Here is a 23248-nt window from a genome sequence, read left to right as displayed (position 1 = left end):
ACACTGCAGGAATCATTATAATACACAGCAGCCAACTGGCCTCAAGTACAACAGCAGGTCTCAGACTGTGGTTCAAGCACTGCTGCTTAAAATTGGTTAGTAGTGGAAAAATGTGACTCTTCGTGCTTAGACACTTCCTGCAATGACCCAAATAGTACAACCTGGTCACTGCTAATTTATTGCTGGGCAGCTTTTGTAATTCTTAAATATAAAACTCAGACATGTCACGGCAAAATCTGGAAATAACTTCACTCACTGCCCGTGCAAACATGTTTAATGATCACCAACACTCCAAATATGAGGCTCAACCTACTTAAATGGAGCTTTAGAAATATCAGGTCCAGTCTGCGGAATCAGAACGAACTCTGAAATGCCTGCCACTCTGAAACCAGGGACAAGCAACACACTTGAAACAACTGGAGATTTAGGATAAAAAAATATGAGGCACTTCTTTACACCAAGAGTGCTCGCAGAGTTCCACAATTTTACAAGTCGTGTGGAGGACACAGATTCCTCTGGAACATGCAAGAAAAGGTTTCAGGATATTCTACAAACAAAGAAGATAAACACAGACTGAGAGCTGTCCTTTAATTTGCAGTCTCTATTCCGGTTGACCTGAATGGGGGTGTCTAACTTCTGTTTTAGATGAAATACAGATAGGGTGACAGTCTTCTGCTACGTGCCTTGTATGGAACTGTGTCTTGTGAACTCCTAGATCACGGCGTTTTACGTGAAAGGTTCAAATTGCACTTTATTAAGTGTGACCAGACCAATATAAACACTCCAGTACACAGAGATCCCCACACTAGTGTGCACAAAGCCAGAAAATACACCCGCACGATACTTAAAAGTGCTTCCTGACTTTCTCATTCGGACTGGGATACAGGATTGTCTTTGGGACGGGTCAGAAATAGATGTGACACCAGCACAACAACTTAAAAAACAGAATTAATGGAGTCACACAGGTAAATCTGATAAAAATACACACCACTAACGCAGTGCTAACATTTTCTTCCAAATTCTCCTTCATTTCCATTCCATTAAGCAGGTGACTTCTTATTAAATACTGAGCAAGACAAAGTAGAAAAATAACTTGGGCAGCTGAGTGGCTTTCAGCAGCTCATGTCCAGTGACGGGCTGAGAAGCACTGCTTCCCTACTGAGCACCTGACTTGCACTGCAGTGATCAGGCGCGAGCAGGTGGAGCCCCTGGGTCCTGCTGGACATGCTGAAGGCGCCTGTGTACGAAGAGCAGTGGGGAACAGTGGAAAACAGTAACTGTCTACATCCATGCTGAGTCTTTGGTCAATCAACAGAAACAACGTGCCTGGATAAGACTGTCATACACAGGTCTTGTTCCAGGGTCGGGAAAAGGGTATTCAATTGCAGACACCCCGTTAAGAGCAACACAATCAAATGACGATTGTAACTGAAGGAGAGGGAAAATATCAAGGCGGTGGAAGCCAGAAACTGCAGGCCGTCTACAACACTGGCTTGAAAAAAGAAGTCCGACGCCAACGTTCCTCAGCTCCGATCCTCACTTTTAACTGGGAACGTCAACAAGGTAGCGGTTAACGGTCACAATTCAGCTCCTCCCAAACCCAAGTGGGTGACGATGTTAAAAGTTCTATGAAGCCCCCCGCATTGTGGCCCTTGAGGATGAGGGGTGAAGGGCGTAGGGAGACATGAAGAAAGGAGGGAACTGAGGGGAAAGAGGGGAGGGGCAGGTCAAAGGTCAGGAGGCAGAAGAGGAGGAAGGCGAGTAAACGGAGGACAGATTGTAGGTGGAGTTGGGGTTTGGGGGAGGAGGCTGAGGCTGTGGGGTCTGAGCTGCGGGCGAGTCAGAGCTGGCCTCGTCTCCCTCCTCCGAGTCCCACACCTCGCTCTGGAGGTAATTGGCAAAGAGGGCCTTGGCCCGCTGGAGCACCCGGTTCAGATTGTGCTTCCTGACCAGCCGGTCGAAGTGCATGGCCAGCTCATTGTAGTCCAGGTTATTCTTGATAATGTGGTCCCGGTGCTCCAGCAGGATGGATAAGCACAGGAAGAGCATGAAGGGATTGCCCTTGCCGAACTCCTGCGGAGGGGGGAGGGAAGGTGTGGGGGCAGGCTTGTCCTCTTTGTCTGGCACTGGGGTTGATGGGGTGGCAGTCTTGGGTGATGCCGATCTGGTCCCAGGGCAAGGGGATGCCATTGGGGTCTTCCCCGTGGGGGTAGATGGGGATCCTGCCCTACCATCGGAAAAGACAGGGGAAGACACCAACGATCTCCCTGTGGCGGCGGCTGGGGAGCCGACTCTCCCACTGGCCACGCAGGGGGAGGAGCTGGGCCTCCCTGTGGGTGTGGCTGGAGAAGCTAACCTCCCGCCAGCCAGCGAGGGGGAGGAGACAGAGTGCCTGCCAGCGGGTGGGCTCGGGGATACTCTCCCGTTGGCCAGCGAGGGGGAGGAGGTGGGGGAAGAGGTCTGGCCATTGGGGGACCGTCTCCCGCCGCTGGCAGGAGTGGAGATGCTCTCGCCAGGCCTGATCAGGGGGTCACTTTCGCCAGGGTCCTCCTCGCTGTCCTCTGTAGGCTGCCGGGAGGGGAGAGAGGAGCGCCCATCCGGGAGCGGGGAGCCGGGGGAGATGGGGGGCCCTTCCTCCAGGTCGAAACTGTCCCCTTGCCGGGCGCTGTAGTACTTGAACTCCCCAAAGCTGGGCTGCTTTCCCAAGGGAGGGGCTGAGCTGCCCCCCCCTCCTGCTTGCTGCTGCTCCCCTTCCTCTGCTTGCGGCATCGAGACTGGGGTCCCCTGGTCCCCCTCCTCGTCCCCCTCCCCCCGGCCCCTGGACTCCAGCTCCTCCGGCGGCGGCCTCCCCCCGTCCCCCTCCTCCCGCTCGCCCGCCGGGCCAGCCAGCTCCTCCCGAGAGGGCCTGAGCATGTGCCTGCGCCTCTGCTCGCCTTTCCGCCGCCGCCCGGCCTCCTCCTCCTCCTCCTCCTCCTGCGCCGGCCCCAGCAGCTCCACCTCGGTCTCGGGGGGGTCGGGGGGCAGGGAGCTCCAGGTGACCTCCAGCATCCGCAGGGCGTCTTCGAAGGCGAACTCCCTCTTGAGCTCCAGCAGCAGCCAGCGGTAGCAGAAGAAGAGGTCGTCGGCGCCCCGGGACACCAGGTAGGCGTAGAACTCGGGGTCGGAGTAGCGGAGCAGCAGCTTGAGGTGCTGGAACTTGACCGATATGAGCCGGCCGTCGGGCCGGAAGTTGCCCTCCAGGCGCTTCATGATGCCGCAGAAGCAGATGAAGGCGTGGGCCTCGTTGTCCATGACGGCCAAGATGGGCGAGGCGATGTCGCTCATGCCCTGGCAGTACGACACCTGGGGAGAGGGGCAGGAGGGAGAGCACGGCACTTCAGATTGGAGCCACAAGAGGGTCCCCTGCTTCCCCCACCCAGACTTACTGCGGTCCTAATCCTCATCCTAAAACTCCACTACTGTGCAAAAAGACAATGATTTCCTTTTCAAGCTGCGATTTTAAAAAGGGAGACTGAGTGAACTGAGAAATAAAACCCTGCGTGAAGCTACTTGAAAGCAGAGCAGCTGCCCTGCAGCCCAGTACCAGCAAGGCTGGGAGGCGGGAAGCTTCCCCTGTTCTCTCACTTCTCCCCCCGAACTGCAGGGGCGCAGAAGAAAGGTTTGAGGTGAGAGAAGCCCACCAGACCCATCTCTCCCGAGCAGTTGTCCGCCTTCCATCCTCATAACCTCCAGCAACAACCTGGGCGTTATCGAAACGCGTTCCAGACGCCGGAAACGCCCGAATGATCGCTAGCAGCCTCCGAATCCATGGCACTGTGCTCCCCGCACACCCAGACCGCTTTTCCAGAAAAAGAAAATCGAAATGCAGCATAATAATGCTGCAATGAAGGTTTTGCTCAAATTTTCAAGTGGGAAGTAAGAGAAAAAGGACTCGGACCACAGAAGACACTGCTCTGCGCGTGTCCCAGGCTGGCTGGCCGGCGCCAGGGGCCCGCGGGCCTCACCTGCGGGTGGGTGATGGCGTAGGTGGTGAGCAGGTCGGCGAGGGCGGCCAGGTGGGGGCTGTCTTCGGAGCCGGCGTAGTAGGGGTGGGCCCGGTCCGTGCGCAGCACGTCCTTCAGCACGTTGCCCCGGATGAACTCCAGGTCCTCAGGGCTGGTGCGGGCGCCCCACTCCCCCTTCAGCCGGTCGTACTCCCTGGTCTTCCTCTTCATGTAGTCCATGCGCTCCTGGCCCGTCAGCCCGTCCGGGTAGACGTTGAGCAGGTAGCGCCACACCACCTGGAGGAGACGCCACACTGGTCAGGGCCCCGCTGCTCGAACCTGCAGCCGGCGACGCGCACCTCGTCCTGCAGGCCCCTTGCAGGGCACAAACCAAAACACCTCTCAGCTAAACACAATCGCAAGGTTGGAAGGAAGACGACACCTTCTTTTTGGGAGGAGGTGCACTGGAATGGCTCTGAACAGAGGCCACTGAGGCAAACGCATGACACTGGGTTATATTCGCCAATGTCGGGAGCGACTAGCGTGAACGTCGCAGGATAGCGGTGTGTGAGGCTCCAGAGGAGAAGCAACACAAGCTGCTCGTCCGCGATCCCTGTTCTCCGCCAGGCAGCAGATCGTGTCGGCTGGGATTCCATCTCCTCTTGAAGCACCTGGGCCAACAGGATGCTACTCACTGGGCTCGGGGCCCCACATGCCACCTATCTTCCCAACTCATCCCACGGGTGTCCAACAGCCCTCCAGTCTGATGAGCAACACACCCCCAGCAGATTTTCATCAAGTACCATCACCTTCATCAAGAATTTCAGAATATTCAAGTCCATCGCAGCGGCCTAGACAACACCTGGCTGCACAGCTGAGACACCAGCCTCCAACACACCAACAGCACAACGTCACTGCCCTCTTCAGCAGGGATTAAAAGATCTTTCCTGTGACTTCCACCGAACTTGACATGAACGTCAATGACCTCATCACCTGTATAAAGTGGCTCCGACTCAGTGCTTGAGCAACAGTCTCTCAAGTGGACTGTGGTCTGTCATGAAAGATCAATTAACCAAGATACCAACAAATACATTTGATCAGCATGAAAACTCCACATTCTTTGTTCTAAAAACAATCTTCACACTAAGTGTTTATGTAGTGTATGGCTCTAAAGTTAATACTGGACACGGAAAGGGTTTGCAAAGATCTTAGCAAGATCAAGCTCAGATGAAACTGAGATAAAAGACGGGTCGTGCACTCCTCAGCTCACTGTGCGGGTCTGCCTTTCTGAAGCGCTCACTAGCTCCCCCTGCCTGCCAGGACCCTACCTTGCGCAGGGAGGGGTCCACACCGCCGTGGTAGATGCGCAGACGCAGCTCCTCGGGCCTGGTGAGCTGGCCGAGGTGGCTCAGGAAGCTGTGGAACTCGGAGTCGCTCAGGGGGGGCTTGAAGGGCTTCACATCTTCTCCATAGGACCAGCTCAGGGCCTGCTGCACCCGGGACAGAGTCCGGCCCACCTGGAGCACACAGAACCCTGTCAGAGGCTGCTGGGGGAATCACGCGTCACGCCAGCTCCACAGGTGAGTTTCCCTCCCCTAAAATCAACATCCTACTCTGACATTCCACTCCTCCGATGTAGCTGCTGACGTGGTCTAGCGCTGGAAACCCAAAGAGGGCGGCGGGCTGCACGCATGACCACAAGGGCCACCCAACACCCAGAGATGTGCAAAACTGCAAAGACACGAATCAGCAAAACTGCAGGCATTCTGTTCTGAAGCACGTTTCAAAACAAAACCATCAATGAAACAAATCTCTGGCATGAGTAAACTGGACACGTTATTTCTGGAAAATAAAGGAAACCTTTTCTGTCTGCAAGGCCTGAAACAGGTAACCCTCCACAAGTCCAGCCGCTGCGTCTCCTGTTCCCACTGTACCCTTGCGGACGTTCAAGGAAGGTCAACCAGCTTAGTTTTCTTCCAGCTTCAGGAAACTTTATTCACGAGTTTCCCCACGAAGCCCAGCCCACAGCTGCAACAGCACAGCTCCAGCACCGGAGAGAGAGCCAGCCTCTGAATCTGGCCGACGACACTGCAGAGTCCACAGGCGCCCGACAGCCACAGGACCGGACCACACACACGCCCCACTCACACGTCACACCCGCCCCTGGCTCCAGAAGACGAAACCAGACTTGTTCCCGAATCCCCGTGACCCTGACCTGGGAGATCAGGGACTGCGTGAAGGGCAGCGCGGCGGCGGCCAGGGATCGCCGCTCTCCGGGAATCAGGTCGGAGCTGATGACGTCCTTGGGGCTGATGATGTCCCAGTCCTCCAGCAGGGGGCCTGCAGAGGCAGGAAGCAAGAACTTCAGCGCCGAGGGCAGCTGGCAGAGCTTCATTAGTGTTCGGCCCCGAACAGCGTGCAGCACCGGTAATCCACTCCTCTTACACACCACTATGTGCACGAGGGCAGTTCAGGCTGTGCTACATTTATTTCAACAATTCACACTGGGTATTAACGTCTCAAAGAGACAAAGGATTATATTGTGCTTATTACATGCTCAAATCTCAGGATTTTCTAAAACCGTTCTCGTAAATTAACTGAAAAAAATCAATAAAGGTCTAAGAAGATCAACGTGCTGGTTGCGGGAGACTGGATCACAAATACAAAGAAATGACGCTTTTCTATGGAGGTTTTTTTTTAACAAAATCAAAGGCAGAAAGTGCCAAGCGAACACAAGCAGAAGACGCCTCTCACTGTCTTCGGAGGGCTTGATCTCGATTTTGAGCTGCAGGTAGGGCTTGGCAGCGCTGACGAAGGCCGCGTCCAGGTCCCAGTCCGACATGAGCGACAGGTACGCCTCCACCCCCTGCTTGTCCCGCGACAGATAGCTGATCCCAAAATTCCGTTTCCTGAACGATCGTAATGGAGAGAGCGAGCTTCAGTCACGCTGCAGGGCACTGCACACCCCAGAACAATTCAATCTGAACATGCCATAGAGACCTCAGCCCTGAAGCACAGCAACAATTTCAGCCCAATACCCAACTTAAGGCGTTTAACTCTGACTCACGTTAACGTGTTTCCTGTAAGAGAGAGTAACACCAGTGCAATAGACACTGGTGATAACGGTTTCTCTTTGCACAGTAGTTAACTGTAAAAAGATCTACTCTGTCATATGCAACAGAGTACAAGAAAGTACAGTTTTGAAGAGATTAGCTTTAGTTTCTACCAATACTTAATTAACCAACATTTAACATTTATAAACATATCTATAATGATTAATTATTTAACTACCAAAAATGTATTAACTTAAAAAATCTGACACAATCGGTGTCCCTGGAGCTCACTGTTCCAGAGTGGGTTTCAGCTCCGGGTGTTGTGCTGTGCGGGACAGGGCAGGCGGAGCTGTCCGCACTGCTGGAGCAGCCTCATTTCCATCTGGGAGCTTGTTCTCCCAGACGGGCTGGAATCTCCGGGACCTACAGCTCACTGAAGACGGAGCTCACTAGGGAGCGCAGGCAAACTCTGCTCTTCTGCACGTCACTGCCAGCCCAGTGACTCAATCAGAACCAGCACTGAACCAGGGGACGCAAGTACATTCGCATCCGAGAATACTCCACACAAAGGGATGTGAGGAGCAGGAAAAACGATAATTATTTCTTCCGAGATACGCCCGGATCAGGTCATATTTAAACTTCCAAAAAACAGACGGGGCAGAGGAGCCAAATGCCTTCCTCTTATCTGCAAACTGTCTTTTGTTCTGAGATCCGCTGGGTTCCCCAACACCTCATACACACAGACCCTCTCCCTGCCCCCTCGCCCCGAGCGCCCCCTGCTGACCCGTTGAGCTCAAAGGCCCGGATGAGGATGTGCTGCAGCACTTCCAGGGAGGTGATCTGGGGGTCCACAGCGAAGGAGCGGTACTCCGCAGGCAGGACACCCTCACACTTCTGCCAGGGAGAGAGAGACACAGTCAGGGGGGCTCCGGCCGAGTGAGAGAGCGAAACAAGCACAGTTCACGTGCGCCGTCTTGCAAGAGAGGTACTCGGTCAAAACGGTCTGCAATGTAGAAATGGTGTTACTCAACCCAGCTAAGTATACCCATTTAGGAAAGCATGAAACATGCAAATACATTTTCATACCACTGAACAGCTGCACAATGGAACAGTGGTGAGCACTGCTGCCTCACAGCGCTGAGGCCCGGAGCCAATTTCAGATCTGGGGTACAACCTGTGTGGAGTTAGTATGTTCTCCTCAAGTTTGTGTGGGTTGTTTCCCCACAGTCCAAAGACATGCAAGTGGTAAATTGGCTTCTGAGAACACCAGTCCTGGTGCGAGTGTGTGTGTCTCTGTGCGTCAGCGCTGTGACGGACTGGTGTCCTGACTTGCGCCCATTTGCCAGGATACACTCCTGCCCCCCCCCACGCCCCTGAATTGGATACAGAGGTTAGAAAATGTCTGGATAAACAGCTGTAAGGAGAGACAAGAGGACATAGAGGGAGAGAAGGCAGCGCAGCTCAGACAAGCCAGAGCCAGCAAGGTCTGCTCTAGCCCTACACGACTGGCCTTTGGCAAAGAGACAAACCTGCAGGCGAACTCCTGTCAGGATGTCCTGGGTTTGTCTCCCTGCGGGTCACCGCTGATTAAAACCACAACTCAAAGCACAGCTGACTCTCATTTAGCACCGTATATTCTCTTCTGCCAAGGCAACACCTGTCCTAGGATGTACCACGTGCAGCGACACAAAGACAAGGGGGCCCTGTTGACACCTGACCCCGGTCCGGCTCCCCGCTGCGCCGGGTCAGGTCCAGTCTCCCGGACACAAGAGCAGCTCTGCTCGTCTGCACGGCCGCAGAAGGAAAGCGTTGAGCTCTTACTTCCAGGGGCAGTTTGCTCAGGAGTACCCGGGGCCGAATTCAACCGCACAGCTGCCCGTTCGTCCAGACCCGCGGAGGGCCAGCCGGGCAGCTGGCGACCCCCACCGCCGCGCACAGCCCAGGACTGCGGGCTGCGTCGTCTTTCGCCCTCCGTGTCCAGGACAAGCGCGCCCTGCCTCGTTTTTATGTGGCCGCTGGTACAAAACGACAAAATGGCAGCTTATTCACTTAAAACGGTCCTCTTTTTTTCCCCCTGACTTGCCTTACCTGACGCTCACTCCAGACATAACCGTATAACCGGCTGACCGGAGACCGCGGCTGTCGCCTCTGTCAAATGGGGTCACAACAACAGCCCAGAGCCAACACGCCACAGCCGGCCGGGCTGGACAGCAGCAGCTCTCGGGGTGCTGCGGGGGGCGCCTGCCCCGGGCTCACTGCGAGTTATTGTCGGGGCGACTCTCACCTTTACCCGGACTCGCACGACCCCCCTCTCCTCCTCGCCCGCCATGGCGCCCAGCGGCCGCGCTCACCGCCGCGACGATGCTGATCTCGATTCGCTCTTTAACCTGCCGGCTCCTTAATTCCGTGGGTTTTTTTTTTCTCCTTCTTTTGAAAACAGAAACCTCACTGTGTCATGTTGGCCCACAGCTGTTTGCGTCGGGCCGCCTCCTCCTCGCTCTCCAGGATGTGACGTCACTGGCATTACATCATTCAGGAACCGCGGCGCGCGCGCGGGCCGAGGGTTTAAAGGGACGGAGCTCCCGACGCAAACACGTGGACTGAGACTCCAGTCCTTGTCAGCCCGCATGACAGCCCTGTAGTCACACACCTGAACCAGCTGCCCCTGAGTCTACAGAATTGCTGTTACCTCTATACTACACCTGTCTCAGAACTGACTTTCTAAAAGAATCACAGTCATTACCATACCGACACTTTCAATCACAGAAATACTGACCGGGACCTTTGGAAGTTTAAGCAAAGCTTAAAGCTGTCTTTAGAGTAGAAAGGATCGATGTTTATTTTTCTGACAAGAATATGCAGAAGCAGAGACAGGGGAAATGAGACTCAGACTCTGTCCGGGACAGGAGCGGCTCCCAGTGGTCTTCTGGGAAAGACCCAGAAACACGGACACCTGGACATCAGCTCAGAGGAGCTCCTGCAGTTTCTCCTTCAGATTGCTCTGGTGTGCAGTTAGAAACAGAAAGACTGAACACTGCTTTATTGTTGAAATAACTGATCCGATATCGAAGGGTATATTTTATCAATTGTAAATATGAAACATTGCATCGAAACCGGCATCAGAAGCCAATTTGCTGGCATGTTGGGCTGCGGGGGAGATCTGGTTCACCGATGGCGCAGAACGCGCGTTGATCTTTCCGAAGGGCTCTGTGCGCGTTTGTGTACAGACTGCCGCTGCTGTGACTGTCCGGCGGGTTCGGGTGGTCGGGTCCCGGGGCTTCCTGCACTCGTCCAGCAGCCCCGCCATGACGAGCACAAACACAGCTTCCTGTCCCAGTCCCAGTCCCAGTGCCTCATCACGCCAGCCTCACGCCCAGCAGCTGGTTCAGGAAGATCCCCACCAGCCTGTGACCCCAAGCCCAACCTCACTGCAGCAGGGCACAGCGCTGCAGCACCTGAACACGTTAACACAAACTGCACACTTACAAACTCTCCATGAACGCGTCCTTCCGTGACTCTAATTCAACCCACTTATAATAAAGAAAATTACTCAAGTCTTAGCTCCAATCGATATCTTTATTACACACAAGGTTAACTGCACTACCACAGTTATAAAAGTATACCAGTAATGGCACCTTATACAGGACTGTATCTCTGGGTGTTTGTAATGCTCCATGCAGAAAGACAGACACTTTCTAATTACTTTCAACGTCTTTGTAAGCAGTGTGGCATATTTCAGTGTTGGACTGGATCAGAAGAGTCTCTCCGTCAGCAGTGCCCAGCAGTGGGGGCTCAGCAGGATGCAGTCCTGTCCCACACTTCTCTAGAGCCACTCACTGGAGCACACAGGACTGTTTAACACCTCCACTGTAAGCGGCCTTGTAGACTGAGAGACTCATTACATATGACACAAACAATGCAAACAGCGCTGCTCGTGCTAAACAGGACACATTAATGCAGTACTCGCTGAAGTAGCTCAAGCAGGGATATGCGTCAGCATGCATAGTCTGCAAAGGAACAAGTAAACACTTATTCCATGGAGGTGTGTGCGACACCTGAAGAAGGCTCCACAGCTGAAACGTTGCGTTTCTTTTCTTCTCTTTTCAACATGGAAAAACCCTTTACTTGTTCTTTTGTGGTATTTGCGGTTTGCAGTCTGTGTGATCTGTACAGGAGCTCAACGCTAAGCCAATGGCGATGCTCCAGCGTCTGTGTGACGGGCTGCCGCCTGCCTGCACCCGTCTCCTCTAGGTGAACATCTTGCTGAGCGCGCGGCCCAGCTGGCAGCTGATCGCCTTCTCTCTGGCCTCGATGTCTCTCAGAGCCCTCAGGGCCGACGCCGAGCCGGGCTGCAGCTCTAGAACCCTTGTGAGTCCGGTCCTGGCCGCATCCAGCTCCCCCAGCTCGGAGCAAGCCAGCCCCAGGCGGAACCAGGCCTTGGTGCTGGCCGGATCCAGCTCCGTGGCCTGAGCAGCGCTGACCCTGGCCTTGTGAGGCTGGCCGAGCTTGAGTTGGCACAGGGACATGTTGGCGTGAAGCTCGGACCTGACCCTCCGGTACTCCCCCTCCGAGACGATCTGGCCCTCGGTGGCTTTGTCCTCGTCCCCCTGATCGTCCGGGCTCGAGCCCAGCGCACCGCTGGCTCCCGCCCCCCCCCTGCTCAGGGTGGCCAGCAGCCGCAGCGCCCTGCCGTAGCAGTCGGCGGCCCCCCACACGTCCCCCGCCCGGAACCTCTCGCCGCCCCTCTGCTTGTGAGCCCTGATCCAGGCCCACTTCTCCGGCAGGCTCATCTCCCAGGACTCCCGGCCGGGGCTGAAGGACTGCAGCTCCACTCGGAGGCGCTGGCAGGGGGGAGGAGGCGCCCCGTCCCGCCACCCAGGCTGCGCCCCCTGACCTCCGCCCCGCTGCGCCACTCGCCCCTCGGGTCCCGTGTTGCTGTCCAGGGCTGTCACCAGCAGCTGTGGTTTCAGAGGAAGAGTGTGGACACAAGGTTAACAACGATCGGCTGCGCTGTGAAGAATTAGAGTTTGATTATTTACCGTTTGAAAGCAGGTAAATCAAAAGCTAATTGTGACTCTGACTAGTCAGCATTCTGTCTAAAGGAATGAAAGAAGCTGATCCACTCAGAACAGGACACAGATCCCCGAGTTTTCTTAGTCCCAGTCAAACACACAAGTGCTTCCGTTTGAAAGAGGAATCCCAGTGCACAGCACGACCGGAACAGCCTACAACTACAGTAGAAAGCAGGAATACCAGTGAACAGACTGCCCTCCTCTTTAACACCCAGATAATCTGTCTGTGCACCTTTTAACACATTCATCCTCAATGTCAGACATTATTCTAAATATCAGAGGTCCGGTTATCACTGTGCACTCGTGTGTTACCATGACTTACAAACACCTCGATCTGTCTTTCCATGACAAATGTTTTTCATATTCAAAGGAGCAAATAATTCCTACCAGGTTAATGTACACTGCTAGAACAAGCACACACCCATGGGGAATGAACTATAAAAACAATGCAATTTAAATACAAATGTTTCCTTATTTCAAATAACAGAGACACACCTGGAAAATACAAACTTGCAATCCTCTCTTTGTCAATAGAAGGACCAGACTGTCTGTGCACATCACACACCCCTCCAGCTAGAGACCCTGCAGTCAGTCCTGCTGGGGACGGACTCCTCCAGCTAGAGACCCTGCAGTCAGTCCTGCTGGGGACGGACTCCTCCAGCTAGAGACCCTGCAGTCAGTCCTGGTGGGGACGGACTCCTCACCTCACACACCCCTCCAGCCCTCATGCTCTCCAGACAGCCCTCGATGACGTCGCACTGTCCCTCTCCCAGCCGCAGCTCGACCCACTCGCTGAGGGGAACCTGCAGGACAGAGGAGGGGCTCCCGTCGAGCCCCGCAGTGTGGGTGTCCTCCTGACGCTGCTGGGCGTCCACACCAGTCGGCCTGTCGGCCTGCGCCCCCGGATCATCCGCTGCCAGGGACTGGACCCTGACTCGGCACACCGAGCCCAGCTTGGGGGTCTCAACGCCCGATCCCCTCTCCAGAGTCCTCCTGCTCACCGCCCTCCACCCGCTGGGGGTGACCGAGACCCACGAACTGGCAGCTCCTCTCCCCTGCATCCTCAGGGCGACCCGCGGCAGCGGCCCGGGAAACAGAGGGATCAAGCGCAGCACACTGAGAGCCTGGCCGGGGTACCCGCACACCGGAGCCGGCCCAGCCCAGACGAGACCTGCACGGCTGCAGTCCACAGGGGTGAATGTGAGGCTGTACGCCTCGTCGCTGGGAGCCCGTTAGTAACTGATCGCTGCTGCTACTAAGCTAAGCGCCAGCTCATTGAGGGCAAGTAATTCAGCAACGGTGTCTTCAGCATTTATCACAAGAAGGGATAGATCGGGAAAAACAACTGACTGCATATACTCTACAGAACACCAATTAGAACTTTTTCTCTGTTTTGTGCTCATCATTTTATCTCTGATACTAAAACTCACTCAAATGTGCACAAGCGGCTAGGAATATAGCCTAATTAAATCCTCCCTTTTTACAATAACCATTCTGCATTTTGAATGAAATGAATTTAACTCCAATCTTCACCTGCCGCCGTCTCCCTGCAGCACCGTGCAATTTCCCTGTCGCCGCACTTCCGGTGACGTCGACACGGACAACAGGAACTCAGCTGTCGTGGCTCCTAGCAACGGCAACCGGCGTCACCGCACTGACATCTAGCGGCCAGACTCGGAAAGACAGAAACACAGGACCGAGCGACCTTGCTGAGCGAGTAATAATAATAATAATAATAATAATTGCTTACACTTATATAGCGCTTTTCTGGACACTCCACTCAAAGCGCTTTACAGGTAATGGGGACTCCCCTCCACCACCACCAATGTGCAGCATCCACCTGGATGATGCGACGGCAGCCATAGTGCGCCAGAACGCTCACCACACATCAGCTATCAGTGGGGAGGAGAGCACAGTAATGTAGCCAATTCATAGAGGGGGATTATTAGGAGGCCATGATTGGTAAGGGCCAATTGGAAATTTGGCCAGGACACCGGGGTTACACCCCTACTCTTTTCGAGAAGCGCCCTGGGATTTTTAATGACCACAGAGAGTCAGGACCTCGGTTTTACGTCTCATCCGGAGGACGGCGCCTGTTTGCAGTATAGTGTCCCCGTCACAGCAGCAACCTTAGTTTTTCCCAGGAGGTCTTCCATCCAGGTACTGACCAGGCTCACACCTGCTTAGCTTCAGTGGGTTGCCAGTTGTGAGTTGCAGGGTGATGTGGCTGAGTAATGTCGTGTCGTGTCATTTCCCAAACCGCTTTGTATCGTACGGGATCCCTACCCGTCAAGCAACGAGCGCACGGCAGGGTAGACCCTGGACGGGGCGCCAGGCCATCGCAGGGCCAGTGCAAGCAAGAATACATGGGGACAGTGTGAGGCCGTAGTAAAGGCCGAGTAATGAGCACTGAGAGTCAAGGCCTCGGTTTAACATCTCACCCGAAAGACAGCTGAGAGATTAATATAAACTACAATGAGAAATAATAATAGCCTGTCCTGAAAATTTTAGGTTGCAGGCGTCTCACATTTTTCCATTGTCATTACTGGTGAACAGAACGCTAGCTAGCTGGTTACACTGGGACCAGTTATCAGCTCTCCCCTTTACTTTAACATTTAAACAGGACATTCGGTGTAATAGAATATCAAAATCCACCGCTAAAAATCCTAATGAAACTGGGCCTATTTAAAGACCTCTATTCGCCCTGTTTCATAGAAATATTTCAGTTGTTTAAGATACCATCCATACAGTTCAATCAATCCCTGTTTTAAAGAAATTTGTTTATGAAAAAAGTTGAATTGTGGTAGTGAAGTATACAGGGTTAAATGAGATAGTAGATGTCCTCAAACAAGATTTTAAGTGGCGGCTTGTTTTACCTAACGTAGTCACTGCTGTCATGTATGTTAACCCTTCCCACAGGCCTTCAGAGCAGCTGCAGTCAGAGGGCAGGCCCCTCTGTACCCAGAATCCCCAGTGCCCCGGACACTATCTCAAGAAACACACGGCCAAGGCCAGTGTAATACAGCAAGAAACGGACACATTTTGAAAAAATCAATAGATTTTATTGTCCTCCACGGACTGCAAAATTAAAACAGGCACATTGCCCTGAAGATGACAAACCAGCACAGACAGACACCACCAGAGAGGACAGCACTGCGTCTCCCTGTGCCGGGAGATGACGGTTTGTGCACACAGGTTATTTCCCATTTCATTCACCTTATTCTTCAGCTGTGACATCTCCTTTAGCCAAGGGCTCAGAGCACAGATTGCTGACTCTCATGGGGATTTCTGCCAACTCATCATTTAACAAAGCAGCTTCTGGGGAACGTGGTGGCAGGCAGGAAGTCCAGAAGGGGAGGAAATACAGTGTCGCACAGTCTTGTTCACTCACTGGGGAATCAGATCACAGGCGCTCACATCTCAAGGCTAAACATCTGGAAAGACCTTCAGATAACAGCACACAGTGTTTTCTGCATCATCTGAAATATACAGTAGTCTCACATGACACAATATAAAGAGAGACAATCGACCCCCCTTTCAGACGCTCAGAAATCATTGTTTTGTGACGGAATGGTTAACTTTCAGCCCTGAGCTACTCCCTCAGTGTTTACTGGTATCTTCTATCAGAGACAACCTGTTCATCTGGATTAGTTATATGACCAGCTGTCTCCGCAGGGGGACAGGGAACGGAGTCCAGCCCCGGCGTGACACCGCTGTGCTGCGTCACCGCGGCCCCTCCACTACTCTCTCTTGGGCCGTCCGCGGGCTCCCCCGGCCCGGTCCGACAGGGCCTGAGCCACACTGAGGTGCCGCCAGGCGTCCAGGATGAGCAGGCAGGGAATGACGATCCACAGCGCGTTCATGGAGACGAAGTAGAACCAGAAATACAGGGGGTGTCCCAGCTGGCTGTGAGAGAAGCCGTCGCGGTACTCCGTGTAGAAATACAGCACGTCGCCGTACAGCTGACCTGCAGCACAGGGGTCGAGCAAAAACCGTTTCAGATGCTGCTGGCATGCTGATGAATTCCTGTTCTCAATTTACATCCCAGAGCATGACAGCGTTTTAAATACAAAATGCTGTTTAAATTACGTTATTATCATTACAAATCTTTACAAGTTAAGGATCCATGGGGGTTTGATGATAGTTCCTTGGGACTTTTCCCTTATTAAAAAGAAATCTTTGGACGTGATCTACGTTCTTACTACTAAATGCACACTGGAGAAGCAGAGAGAGGAGGCTGGGCGACAGGAGCAGAGAGAGGAGGCCGTGGCTCAAGCTGCAGATCCCAGTCTTACCCAGAGAGACGATGAGCTGCAGTACGAAGCGATACGGCTGGCTGGAGACGAAGGCCAGGACTGTCCAGACGCTGAGCGGACCCCAGGCCCAGGCCGTGATCGTCTCCATGCACACCGTGAAGTTATCGGCTCTGCGGGACACGGGGAGACACAGGGAGGCAGCTGTGAAGCAGGGCCCTTAACACTGGGAAAGACACAGGCTGCCAAAGCACTGGTGCCTTCTGACTGAAACAGATATCCAAAATCTTCAACTGGGATAAAGAGGTCTGTTCGAAGCACAACAGGGGTGTGAAGACTAACACCACAACGCTTTCGGTCACTGGGTCATGTGTGGGATCCCAGAATTACTAAAAAATCCCAGGAGGGACATTCTGCTCTGCAGTTTCTTCTGAAGACACCTGCACAGACAAGGGGAATGAATCTATAGGTCTCCCTTCTGATGCAGCAGCAGCAGCTCATGCTCAGATTGCCTATAGAGAGCAGGGTCCCGTCGGGAGAGCTGTCCCGGTGCAGGGGGACCGTCCAGAACCAAGCTTGGACCTACGTACAGCTGTTGTTTCGAACCAAAACGAGACTGGAGGGCTACAGTCAGCAGAGCCCGACATGACCACGACACACAAACACCGGGGCCAGAAATTCACACCAAGCAAAACATATAACTTACATGATGTATCTGCTGTCTCCTTTAGAATATTCTTTCCCTGAAACACATCAGAAGAGAAGAGGAATGAGCAGGCGAGAGCTGCAGTCAGAGTGTGGTGGATCATGAGAGGCCCGGCAGGGCTGCACTCACACAGCTGGGACAGGAAGGACTGGTCCGAGGGCAGGCTGCGGTAGTTCAGGCTGAACCAGCCCTCGATGACGCCGTGAACGAAGCCGCACACCGCGAACCAGCACAGCGCCAGCCTGCGCCCGCCGCTCAGTCCCCCGGCCCGGCCCGTCGCCCACCAGGTGCCCACCAGCAGCACCCCCGACACCGAGAACAGGAACGCCAGGATCTCGGCCACCGAGCGGTCGTTGGGCGTGTATCCCGGAACGGACAGGTCCCGCGGCCAATATGGGTGCTCCGGCCCCGCCTTCTCCATGACCTGTGGACATGGGACAGGGGGAGAGGGGGAGAGGGGGAGATCCTCAGTGCAAAGCACACCCAGCTCTGCTGCTTCTGCTGGAGCCCCGTGTTCCTGCAACAAGCCAGTCATCCTCCCCAGCAGCCCTGCCAGATGACTCCGCGTCTTCCAGTACGAGCTCCTGATTGCATGATCCACTCAGCCAAGGGTCCGGGAGAGACAGGGAGAGCTGAGCCGGACCGAGGCCCAGCAGACACTGGGGCCCGGAGAACCGGTGTCGCAGCAGCCTGGCACAGCATCACCGGCACTGGGGTGTTCCCATGGGACTAACCGTGGGATCAAGGACACTGTCCAGTAGTTAGCAAATGGTAGCCTAATCCTGGTTGTCTGGTAACCAGTGTGCTCCTGCGCACTACTCCAGCCCAATCTGGAACTGTGACAGACTGAGGAACTTTGTCCTTGTGCAGCCACAGGGAATCAGCCCACTCTAGGGTCGCCTCTGGACATACGACATGAGCTTCACCGCCTTGTCTTTATGGTCCAGTTCGTGGATGAAACAGGCCTTCTCCCGAGAGATCATTACATGAGCCTAAAGCACCTCGTTTAAAGAGCCATTCTGCAGATCCGCCAAAACTCGTTCACTTCACCTCCATCCGTTAGCTGTTATCAACCTGCTACTCATATTCATCCTTAAGAAAAATATCCCAAATGCTATCCTAGCTCTGTCTATGCGTTCACCTACCTCGTATTCGTGTGTCTCTGTCCAGTCAGCCGCAGTGGAGAAACCGATTCTGTTTAACCACCAACATATCTGGCTCAGTGTGTATCTTCGCTACTGTACTTGATAAACATAACGAGTCCTTTCCCTTCTGCTGTTTGAGCAATAAGTGACGTTATGACTAGCACAATGTGAACTCACCGTATGATGACCGCAGTTTAATGACCGAATGTCTCTTCTTCTCTCTCGGCAATGTTAACAGAAATGTATAAACTGTCTCAACCGCCTCTCTCCTTGCCCTGCGCTTACCGCACTAAATTAATTTCTCTCGGCACACTGGGGGAACGCCTCCTCACGCCGAGGCCCCGAGTATGTTGTCCAATCAGACAGGAACTTTGTGGACTGACAATTATTTGCACCAATTATGTGCTGCAAGAAGGTTGTTCGAGCTGGAATTAGCCAGTCAGAGCGAAGAGGCAGCCGCTCTTCCTCTTTACCTTGGCACGCCTCCGGATGGGCGGGTCCTTCCAGAGGTTTGCCCAACCAGAGTGCAGAACAGGCGGTGAGAGTGGCACGAGAGGACCGTCCGATCATGCGGATTGGTTGGACGGCTCGGAACATGCCTGGTCGTCATGGCAGCGCACTTGGGCGCTGAGCTAGCTGTGCTGGATTGTGTGTGCAGAGGTCGCGTCCCGTGAAAGCGGTAATAAAAATATCCAGGTTTCAAAATGGGACATTGGATTTTCCTTGAAGGTGTTCAGTGCATAGGATACAATGGTCTGGATAGAGGTACACTTTGAAAACCGAGAACAGGAGGTGCTTGTTTTCGCGGAGGAATGTGGTTGTTGGGTGCAGCCCTGTCTCTGACCATTAACTACCTCACGGGCGTGATGAGGCCGAGCAGTCTCCCCTCAGAGTTTATAAGTGCTCTTATGTCTAATACTCTATGCATCAGTCCATCTTTGTGTGAGAAAGCGCTGATTTCCTAGTTTTGCTAGTAATAGGCATGGTAGCAGCCATATCACCCTGCAACTCACAACTGGCAACCCACTGAAGCTAAGCAGGTGTGAGCCTGGTCAGTACCTGGATGGGAGACCTCCTGGGAAAGACTAAGGTTGCTGCTAGAAGAGGTGTTAGTGGGGCCAGTCGGGGGCGCTCACCCTGAGGTCCATGTGGGTCCTAATGCCCCAGTATAGTGACGGGGACACTATACTGTAAACAGGCGCCGTCCTTCGGATGAGACGTAAAACCGAGGTCCTGACTCTCTGTGGTCATTAAAAATCCCAGGGCGCTTCTCGAAAAGAGTAGGGGTGTAACCCTGGCGTCCTGGCCAAATTTCCAATTGGCCCTTACTAATCATGGCCTCCTAATAATCCCCCCTCTATGGATTGGCTACATTACTCTGCTCTCCTCCCCACTGAGAGCTGGTGTGTGGTGAGCGTTCTGGCGCACTATGGCTGCCGTCGCATCATTGGTGGTGGTGGTGGAGGGGAGTCCCCATTACCTGTAAAGCGTTTTGAGTGGAGTGTCCAGAAAAGCGCTATATAAGTGTAAGCAATTATTAGCATCAGCGCTGATTGATAATCTACCCCTCTCCATCACCACCAGTAATATTCATATAGCTGGAGTAGGTGACAGATACAGAGCACATCCCTACTGGCAGGACTGTGTCAGGCACTGATGCCGGGTGCGACCTCACGGTGAGGCAGCAGTATGGGGGCTGAACGAGCTGCAGGAGTTCAGAGTAATTACAGACATGCAGAACAGCCACTGAAGGGTGGGGCTCTAGGGGGCTAGCTGGTAGTGTGAGCGAGAGTCACAGCAGGGACTGGGACCCAGGGGTGCGTGAGTCCCCAACACAACCAGGGCCTCTGAACGCGGCTCAGCAGCAGGACGGTTTCGGACCCGAAGCTGAAAGGCCTGTAAATAAGAACTCTGAGGAGCTGGTTTACTGGGGGGTTGTGATAGAAAACGCCCTTGAGTTTCCACGGCGCCGGGGGTGTTGAACGGGTTCTGGATTCTGTCCGGATCGGAGATCACCTCCACCCCGTGAGTTGACCCGATTCAACACTCCCCTGGAACCCGGAACCAAGTGCCCGCGAGAGTGAGCGGATCTGTGCTGGAAGTATGGGATGCCTGCTGTGGGGATCAGACAGTTTTGAGGCTGTGTATAACCCACGGTCGTCTGTCACGGTCAAGGCACAATCTGATTTCTGATGTAGCCGGGTGGTTTGGAACTATAAATTCTGTAGTAAATACAATAAATAGCGTACAAACAAAAATGTCTCACTCATCATGGATCATTAAGAATAGCAAGCAGAGGGATATATCATAATACACTTATTATTCAAGTAATAATCACGTTATTGATATGACATACAGTACACAGCTCCACTGTGATCGTAGGAACAGCGCGCCGTAGGACAACAGCCTGATGAAGATGCTTAGGAGTGCTTGGGCCACCACATGCATTACAGATCAACACCACAAGAGGTCAGGATTTACTCACTGTTAAAGTGGGTTGACTCAGAGATGAAGATCAACCGCATGGAAACAAGCGCCCCTCTTCTCAGACGTTTGGTAAGCGTTCGAGTGGTCTTAATGCGGCTCCTTAGTACACGGTGAGGGTGCTTTGGAAAGCAGAAGGCAAAAGGGACACCTTCCCATACCGGGAGTCGAACCCGGGCCGCCTGGGTGAAAACCAGGAATCCTAACCGCTAGACCATATGGGAGCACGGTGAAACACTGTCCCGTGCTCAAGCCAACCAAACTGCTTGGTGGAGAAAACGCATCAGAGAGTCGGCACTCAGAGTGTCGAAGGGCCGATGTACACTGGGTATACTCAGGGGCAGGGCCGTGCGTGTCTCGCTAGCTCGCCGTGATCGTATAGTGGTCAGTACTTTGCGTTGTGGCCGCAACAACCCCGGTTCGAATCCGGGTCACGGCAGAATAGGGGCGTCTGCTTTTGCTAGCTTCACGAGTGAAGACAAAAAAAAGCCAATCGTTGATGAACTCCAGAGGCCACTCCGACCTCTTCTCTGTTTTCTTCAACGACTTACTAAGGATCTTCTACACAGTCGGCCATGCAGGACGAACCAGTTACACCAAAGGAAACGCAGGAGCTGTACACCGAGAGTGGTCGGAGTATGGAACAACGCGCCCAGCCCTGTTGCTGGAGTCGATTCTTGATGAGATCCTGGGCTCAGTGGGAGGCCCCCGCTGGGTGGTCATCTTTCTGTTGTTCTTGCAGGTCCTGCGCTGCTTTTGACTCGACAGCTCGTCTTGGTCTGTCCGCACGGCCAAATTGCAAACGGTCGGCTCTGCGTACAGAAGGAACGTGCGCTCGGTACAAGAGTGCACGAAGGCACCGGAAACATTGGGAACAAGCGGCCCGTCGCTCAAGACCCTTGCGAAGCACAGGGGCGTGCCAAAAGAGGCTGTTTCCGCCCGGTCTCGAACCGGGGACCTTTCGCGTGTTAGGCGAACGTGATAACCACTACACTACGGAAACCTGTACGTGCTGCTGCCGGTGTCAAGTTTGTGTTTCGGGCTGTGCAAGATAAGCGTCACTTGAGGCAGGGGGCGCTGGAGAGAGGACCAGAGGGCGCGATGAAACAAAATGCCGAAACCCGGGATCGAACCAGGGACCTTTAGATCTTCAGTCTAACGCTCTCCCAACTGAGCTATTTCGGCGGTGTTCTCTACCTAAGGCCACCCGCTCCAGCCTTCCTGTGTTGCGGCATGAGCGCACCAAGAGGAGCGGGAGCGTGTTGCAGGAACGTCCCTCAGAAGGAAAGCCACCCACCCAGCTGCGCCCTCTGAGCTCCGTCCAGCTCGCGTGGACTCCTGCCTGCCACGGGCAGGAAACAATTAGCAAGAACAGAACTACACCCCACAGGTGTCTAACGACCACACCCGAGCTTGTGACACGTGGAGGTGTGAGGGGTTGCCGAGCCACTTTGGACCAGACCTGGGGCGGAGCGGGAGAGCAGACAAAGAGGTGACACCTCAAGGTCTGGACGATCACAGCTCTCCGACGCCCCCGGCTTCTGCACGATAAGCTACTGGACACACCTGCCCTGCCCCTCACAGAGAGCGTGGAAGAGCCCCCGAGTGGGAGTGGCTAACGGGAGGGGGCTCTCTCTTCCTCCCAGGAGCCCTGGGACACGGCTCCAGGCAGGACTCCAGTCCGCAGGAGCCGCAGAGCAGAGGAGACGGGGCAGCGGAGCGGGGCTCCTGTGCAGAGACTGGAGCTGTTGTTGCTGCGGACGCCGTCTTTTCTTTTCCCGGGGTAGGAGTGAATGTTGACGTTGCCCTTAGAAATGAAGAAGAGCACCTCAACGACACTGGTGTGTGTGCTTTTGGGAGACAGATCCAACCTGAGCTAAGAGAGAGGGGGCTTAGATAGATAGATAATACTTTATTCATCCCGTAGGGAAATTGATGAGAATTGGTTTTAGGTCGAATTGATTAAGGGGTGGGAATTGTGGCTGCGTCTTGGCCCTCTTGCATTTGCTAGTTCAAAGTTGTGCAACCCGTTTGGATGTGCTAGGCGGCGCAGTCGTGCACAGAGAACGCTTTGAAAAACGTCAAAAGCAAGTCAGTCCGAGTTGGTCGGCTGTGATCTCTCGCTGATCTTACAACTTTGTGCTCCGTAAAGGAATCACAGCACGACTGGCGAAACCCACTGCCGGCTTCTAGCGCTGTGGGTAGGGACACAATGCCGGGGGTCAGGGAGAGTGACGTCTTCCTCGTTAGTATAGTGGTGAGTATCCCCGCCTGTCACGCGGGAGACCGGGGTTCGATTCCCCGACGGGGAGTCGCTCTTTTTCTACCTCCTCAGAGAAAGGAGTGCCTTTGCCCTGTGGCCGCAACAACTCCGGGTCACGGCAGAGCAGGGGCGTCTGCTTTTACTAGTTGTAAGATCGATGGGAACGAACGGCGCTTCACAGAGGAGTACTGCCTGTCCGGATCGTCGCGCACCTTCCCATTGCTCTCGCTTTCGGAGCCTCTGCACGGCACGCTGCTCGACCCCAGGACGCGCAATGAAGTGAAAGCAG

At 54.1% G+C, this 23248-nt stretch overlaps 3 protein-coding genes and 5 non-coding genes across 10 annotated transcripts; 2 read left to right on the top strand and 6 right to left on the bottom strand.

The window, feature by feature from the left end:
* Positions 1-259: 259 nt before the first annotated feature.
* tbc1d25 (TBC1 domain family, member 25) lies at positions 260-9557 on the bottom strand. Of its 2 annotated transcripts, XM_069185152.1 has the most exons (8): positions 9321-9557; positions 8858-9051; positions 7821-7930; positions 6738-6892; positions 6199-6323; positions 5312-5500; positions 4005-4280; positions 260-3342 (listed from the first exon to the last, which is right to left on the bottom strand). In XM_069185152.1, the coding sequence occupies exons 4-8, from the start codon at positions 6823-6825 to the stop codon at positions 1735-1737; spliced, it is 2286 nt and encodes a 761-aa protein (XP_069041253.1). In that variant the 5' UTR covers positions 6826-6892; positions 7821-7930; positions 8858-9051; positions 9321-9557; the 3' UTR covers positions 260-1734. The 2 variants fall into 2 exon arrangements, with proteins under 2 accessions (XP_069041253.1, XP_015196725.2); XM_015341239.2 differs by lacking the exon at positions 8858-9051.
* A 1036-nt stretch (positions 9558-10593) lies between these two features.
* fkbpl (FKBP prolyl isomerase like) lies at positions 10594-13701 on the bottom strand. Its single transcript, XM_006625373.3, has 2 exons — positions 12813-13701; positions 10594-11994 (listed from the first exon to the last, which is right to left on the bottom strand). The coding sequence occupies exons 1-2, from the start codon at positions 13167-13169 to the stop codon at positions 11284-11286; spliced, it is 1068 nt and encodes a 355-aa protein (XP_006625436.2). The 5' UTR covers positions 13170-13701; the 3' UTR covers positions 10594-11283.
* A 1447-nt stretch (positions 13702-15148) lies between these two features.
* ebp (EBP cholestenol delta-isomerase) lies at positions 15149-18526 on the bottom strand. Of its 2 annotated transcripts, none has more exons than XM_015345854.2 (5): positions 18390-18526; positions 17197-17491; positions 17068-17104; positions 16404-16534; positions 15149-16075 (listed from the first exon to the last, which is right to left on the bottom strand). In XM_015345854.2, the coding sequence occupies exons 2-5, from the start codon at positions 17486-17488 to the stop codon at positions 15849-15851; spliced, it is 687 nt and encodes a 228-aa protein (XP_015201340.2). In that variant the 5' UTR covers positions 17489-17491; positions 18390-18526; the 3' UTR covers positions 15149-15848. The 2 variants fall into 2 exon arrangements, with proteins under 2 accessions (XP_015201340.2, XP_015201415.2); XM_015345929.2 differs by lacking the exon at positions 18390-18526 and adding an exon at positions 18213-18363.
* Positions 18527-20848: 2322 nt separating this feature from the next.
* trnae-uuc (transfer RNA glutamic acid (anticodon UUC)) lies at positions 20849-20920 on the bottom strand. The gene has a single exon. It is a non-coding gene; the product is annotated as a tRNA-Glu (tRNA).
* Positions 20921-21063: 143 nt separating this feature from the next.
* Positions 21064-21135, top strand: trnah-gug (transfer RNA histidin (anticodon GUG)). Its single transcript has one exon. It is a non-coding gene; the product is annotated as a tRNA-His (tRNA).
* Positions 21136-21626: 491 nt separating this feature from the next.
* trnav-aac (transfer RNA valine (anticodon AAC)) lies at positions 21627-21699 on the bottom strand. The gene has a single exon. It is a non-coding gene; the product is annotated as a tRNA-Val (tRNA).
* A 109-nt stretch (positions 21700-21808) lies between these two features.
* On the bottom strand, positions 21809-21881 carry trnaf-gaa (transfer RNA phenylalanine (anticodon GAA)). Its single transcript has one exon. It is a non-coding gene; the product is annotated as a tRNA-Phe (tRNA).
* A 1055-nt stretch (positions 21882-22936) lies between these two features.
* Positions 22937-23008, top strand: trnad-guc (transfer RNA aspartic acid (anticodon GUC)). Its single transcript has one exon. It is a non-coding gene; the product is annotated as a tRNA-Asp (tRNA).
* The last annotated feature ends 240 nt before the right edge of the window (positions 23009-23248 follow it).

This window comes from Lepisosteus oculatus, chromosome 2 (assembly GCF_040954835.1).
Source record: "Lepisosteus oculatus isolate fLepOcu1 chromosome 2, fLepOcu1.hap2, whole genome shotgun sequence".
In the NCBI taxonomy this organism is placed as follows: domain Eukaryota; kingdom Metazoa; phylum Chordata; class Actinopteri; order Semionotiformes; family Lepisosteidae; genus Lepisosteus; species Lepisosteus oculatus.
This window is presented reverse-complemented; position numbering and strand designations above follow the sequence as displayed.

What these genes read in the sequence shown, in the direction of transcription:
- tbc1d25 (XM_015341239.2), bottom strand. Translation starts at nt 9,365, where the DNA reads ATGGCGGGCGAGGAGGAGAGGGGGGTCGTGCGAGTCCGGGTAAAG. An exon ending in TCGTGCGAGTCCGGGTAAAG is followed by an intron (nt 7,931 to 9,320) that starts GTGAGAGTCGCC and finishes TCTCCCTGGCAG; the next exon opens with AAGTGTGAGGGTGTCCTGCC. An exon ending in CGCAGTCCCTGATCTCCCAG is followed by an intron (nt 5,501 to 6,198) that starts GTCAGGGTCACG and finishes TGTGTGCTCCAG; the next exon opens with GTGGGCCGGACTCTGTCCCG.
- fkbpl (XM_006625373.3), bottom strand. Translation starts at nt 13,169, where the DNA reads ATGCAGGGGAGAGGAGCTGCCAGTTCGTGGGTCTCGGTCACCCCCAGC. An exon ending in GGGCTGGAGGGGTGTGTGAG is followed by an intron (nt 11,995 to 12,812) that starts GTGAGGAGTCCG and finishes CTGAAACCACAG; the next exon opens with CTGCTGGTGACAGCCCTGGA.
- ebp (XM_015345854.2), bottom strand. Translation starts at nt 17,488, where the DNA reads ATGGAGAAGGCGGGGCCGGAGCACCCATATTGGCCGCGGGACCTGTCC. An exon ending in GTCCTTCCTGTCCCAGCTGT is followed by an intron (nt 17,105 to 17,196) that starts GTGAGTGCAGCC and finishes GATGTGTTTCAG; the next exon opens with GGAAAGAATATTCTAAAGGA. An exon ending in GGAGACAGCAGATACATCAT is followed by an intron (nt 16,535 to 17,067) that starts GTAAGTTATATG and finishes CGTGTCCCGCAG; the next exon opens with AGCCGATAACTTCACGGTGT.